This window comes from Sinocyclocheilus grahami, unplaced genomic scaffold (genome assembly GCF_001515645.1).
Source record: "Sinocyclocheilus grahami isolate Dianchi unplaced genomic scaffold, SAMN03320097.WGS_v1.1 scaffold2376.1, whole genome shotgun sequence".
In the NCBI taxonomy this organism is placed as follows: Eukaryota; Metazoa; Chordata; class Actinopteri; order Cypriniformes; family Cyprinidae; genus Sinocyclocheilus; species Sinocyclocheilus grahami.
Window position 1 is genome coordinate 47552 of NW_015507555.1, and position 4008 is coordinate 51559.

General features: G+C 35.0%; 1 protein-coding gene across 1 annotated transcript in view; it reads left to right on the forward strand.

Moving 5' to 3' along the window:
- LOC107574897 (SLAM family member 9-like) overlaps nt 1-3466 on the forward strand; it is a 21032-nt gene extending 17566 nt beyond the window's left edge. Inside the window, exons 3-4 of the mRNA XM_016261317.1 lie at nt 2520-2840; nt 3105-3466. Of these exons, the coding sequence (XP_016116803.1) occupies nt 2520-2840; nt 3105-3451 (668 nt within the window). The 3' untranslated portion in view covers nt 3452-3466. The remainder of the gene's footprint in view (nt 1-2519; nt 2841-3104) is intronic.
- The last annotated feature ends 542 nt before the right edge of the window (nt 3467-4008 follow it).

The following is a 4008-nucleotide window of genomic DNA, read 5'->3' on the forward strand; positions in this document are numbered from 1 at the left end:
TATCTTTATTTGATTTAATCCATCTGATCGCACAGGCGCCTCACGCACACACAAACAACATTAGTTCTAGCGTTGCCTGACATTTCAGCCATTCATCATCAAACTAAAATGCAGTCAACCAAACATAAAAGTAACACTGTTTATTTTAAAAGGTCTGCTGTAAAATCAGCGTGCAGGGCCCAAACAAACATTTTTGCACATGTGAAGGATTTTACACGGATATAGAACATGACTGAAGTATAAAGCCATGTTTAGGCTACATAATGAATAATAGTTATGCAAACAAATGTTACAAATATGGCAAAAATGGATACATTTGGATTCTTGTGGTATGAGGCAGGCTCGTGAGCCCAATGCCGTTTCAGTTTTGCTTGACATTTGTATGCTGTTTAATGAATGCCAATAGCCTAATTTGTGTTTTATTTTATTTTAAAATATAATTTTATAACTACTTATTTTTCATTCTTGTTCTGTTCTGAATATCGTTACATTTAAAATATTTGTTGTAGAGTGAGGGGAACTAAATAGGCTGTTTATATTTACCAGTAGATTTTAATATAGGCTACATATAAATTACATATATTAATGTAGCCTAATTGTTTGCAATTAGGCCTACAAGGTTAACGGGTGTTTTTGGAGTAAGATACATTTCTCTTTCACAAGATTACTTCCTCTTTTTGGCCGGGTTTCATTTCTCCGTGTCGTAAACTCTAGGGGCTAGGCTTCTAAACCAGGGAGTTTTTAGGGGCGTGCTATTCAAATGACGATTGTTTTCTGCAGCCACATTTATCAACATACGATCATTCACATGAAAAAATTCAAAAGTGATATTTCCTCCAGTTGCTCTTTTTGTGATGACTCTGTTGAAACTGTTGTTCATCTCTTTTGGAACTGTCCATTTACAAAGAAATTTTGGCAAGATGTTTTAAGTTTCATTAGGAGTAACATTTATAATGAATGTATTCTGTTTTGGAAGGACGTAGTATTGGGTTTTATTGAGTATGAACAATCTAAAAGGAAACAGTTTTATGTAGTGAATCTGGTTTTGCTTCTTGCAAAATTTCACATCCACAAATGCAAATATTCAAATTCTAGACCTCTCTTCTTTGTTTTTATAAAAGATTTTGAGCAATACCTTTCATTAATCCAGTTGTCTAAGAACAAAGAAGCCTTAAAAACTTTATCTATCTGTAACTTTTTTCCTATCTTTTTTCCTATCTTTAATGACATGTAAATCTCAATTGTATTCTTTCAGTGTATAATGTATTAACAACCCCCTTTTTTCTTTTTTTCTTTTTTTCCTTTGTTCTTTTTCTTTCTTTTTTGTTATTATTTTTTATCTTTTTATGTTAATGGTTGTATTATTCTATGTGTACTATTCTTGATTTTTGAGCATTAATTAAAAAAAAAACATACGATCATTCGTACGATGAGATTGGCGGCATAAGAGTGTTTCATGAATCACACGTGAACTCTGTCGTAAGTTGATTTGTGCGCACAGATCTGCGCTCGTTTCTACGTTAGATTGATAAATGAGGCCCACTGTGTTCTACAATGAATTCAGTATCATCAGTACATTAACAATGTGTAAACATATTTTCTTACATCATGCATCTTGATTATCTCATAATTTTTATACAGTCTATGGTCCTTACATGGCCCCCGTCAAGTGAGTCGTCATCTGTGAACACCCGTTCAAGCCAGCAGCTTCCTGGATTTGAATGTTTGTCTGTTTTTGGAATTACAGTACAAATACAGTACAGGACAGCTGAGAAAGACGCTTTTTGGAAGTTTAATGTATCCTGCAGCAAAATACAGGTGGCCGAATGGGACCGGATGTTCACAGATTGCGGCTCAATATGGGCCTAGTCACGCAACAACTGAAATAAATAATAATAAGTGAAGACTTCAGGTCGAAGACCAACTAAAATATAAGCACTGTGAACTGAAGTGATATAACTTTTTTAGCGTTTGAGGCTCTGGAAAGCAGTGAATAAACTAGGGAAAACTCATATTACATTCGCGGAGCACGGTCAAATTTGCTAACACGCAATAAATCGCAACATTATTAATTTATCATTACAAAAAAAAAACTCAGCTTCCTCGCATTCTTTGTGTTTCTCGACACGAATTCATGTAAGGTCTCCAGGCAGCTGCACCTAAAATGGCGATGACTGACGTTCTGTATTTCGCGGTCTCTGTGTAGGCCTATCACCCCTCCCCAACATATGACTTACAGACACGATCGAGTTAAATGAATTTTACAAGCCAGACAAAACTCAGAAGTCAAGACAATGTATTACTTTATATTTAATTTTCAAGAACATATAAACTTTAGTTCAATATCCAAAACGTAAAATGACAAATGGAGTTAAAGAGGAAAAGTAAGTTCATATAACTTAATTGGGCTAATAATCAAATCACGATCCGCCGAAATCAAGGGCTTTAAAGATTGAACTGGGCTGCAGTTTTTCTGTGTGGAATATTCAAATCATCAAATCTGTGACTGTGTTTATCAGGTGTGTTTGGTGATACGGTTACAGTGGAGTCAGTGCTGGAGGGAGATTCAGTCACTCTAAACTCTGGTGTAACTGAAATGATGGATGAAGATCTGATTCGGTGGAGGTTTGGATCTGAAAACACATTAATAGCTCAAATCATTGTAATGGATGAGAGAGTCACTGTATTTGATGATGTTCTTGACGGGAGATTCAGAGACAGACTGAAGGTGGATCATCAAACTGGATCTCTGATCATCACAAACACCAGAACTGAACATGCTGGAGATTATAAACTACAGATCAACAGTGTGAAAAAGAGTTTCAGTCTCACTGTCTATGGTGAGTTAAATATTTGTTTCACCTTTTTATTTACCTGTAAATTAAAGGTTATTTATTTTACATTTATTTTGATTATTGAGTAATAAAATAACTAAATCATTTCAATTAAGCATCAGTTTCTTCTTTGCTACTTGTCCATGTGTAATAATCTTTTATAAATGTGGAGAGAGAAGTGAAGATCGCTGTCATATAAGAAACTCACTGACTGACTAATGCTGCAATAAACACTTTCTGATCTAGTCATGTTTGTCTCATGTTTCCCAGCTCGTCTGCCTGTTCCTGTCATCATTAATAACTCTTCAAAGTGTTCTTCATCATCATCATCATCATATTGTTCATTATTGTGTTCAGTGGTGAATGTGGGTCATGTGACTCTCTCCTGGTACAAAGGAAACAGTTTATTGTCCAGCATCAGTGTGTCTGATCTCAGCATCAGTCTCTCTCTACCTCTGGAGGTGGAATATCAGGATAACAACACCTACAGCTGTGTGCTCAACAATCCCATCAGCAACCAGACCACACATCTGGACATCACTCAACTCTGTCACACATGTGCAGGTACAGCAGCGCTGATAAGAGCATCTATTGCACCTATCCACTTAATTAATTAGATTTATTTTACCAAAACTGATAACTTACGATGCCAGAAATGATGAATGAGCTTCGGTCATCCTTTAGCTCAGTGTTTCCCAACCTTTTTTAGTCGCGGGACCCTTTGGAAATTTTAGCAAATTTGTGGCACCCTACAAAATTCATTTTGTCACAATACTTGAATTTTTAACTTCGATATACCTTGAAAAGTATATTCGGTACATCAGGAAAGAACTGCAGAATATACTGTCATACAGATATTTTTAATATAAAAAAAAATTGTCCATCAATGGTGGCAATCAGTAGGCGAATTTTTAATGAAGAGACCAATTTATATGACAGATTTTAATGTAGGCTTTTATTCATATGTAAACATTACACTGTAAAAAATTACCATGAATTTAACGGTAAAAGACTGTAAAAATGCTACAGTAAAAACCTGTTAAATGGTTAACGGTAAATTCCCCTACTATATACGGTGAAAAACTGTATTGGACATTACATGTATTAGACATTAATTTTACGTTAGTATACCGTTTTTGGAAGTGAAAAAGACTGTATAATTTACAGTGAATAA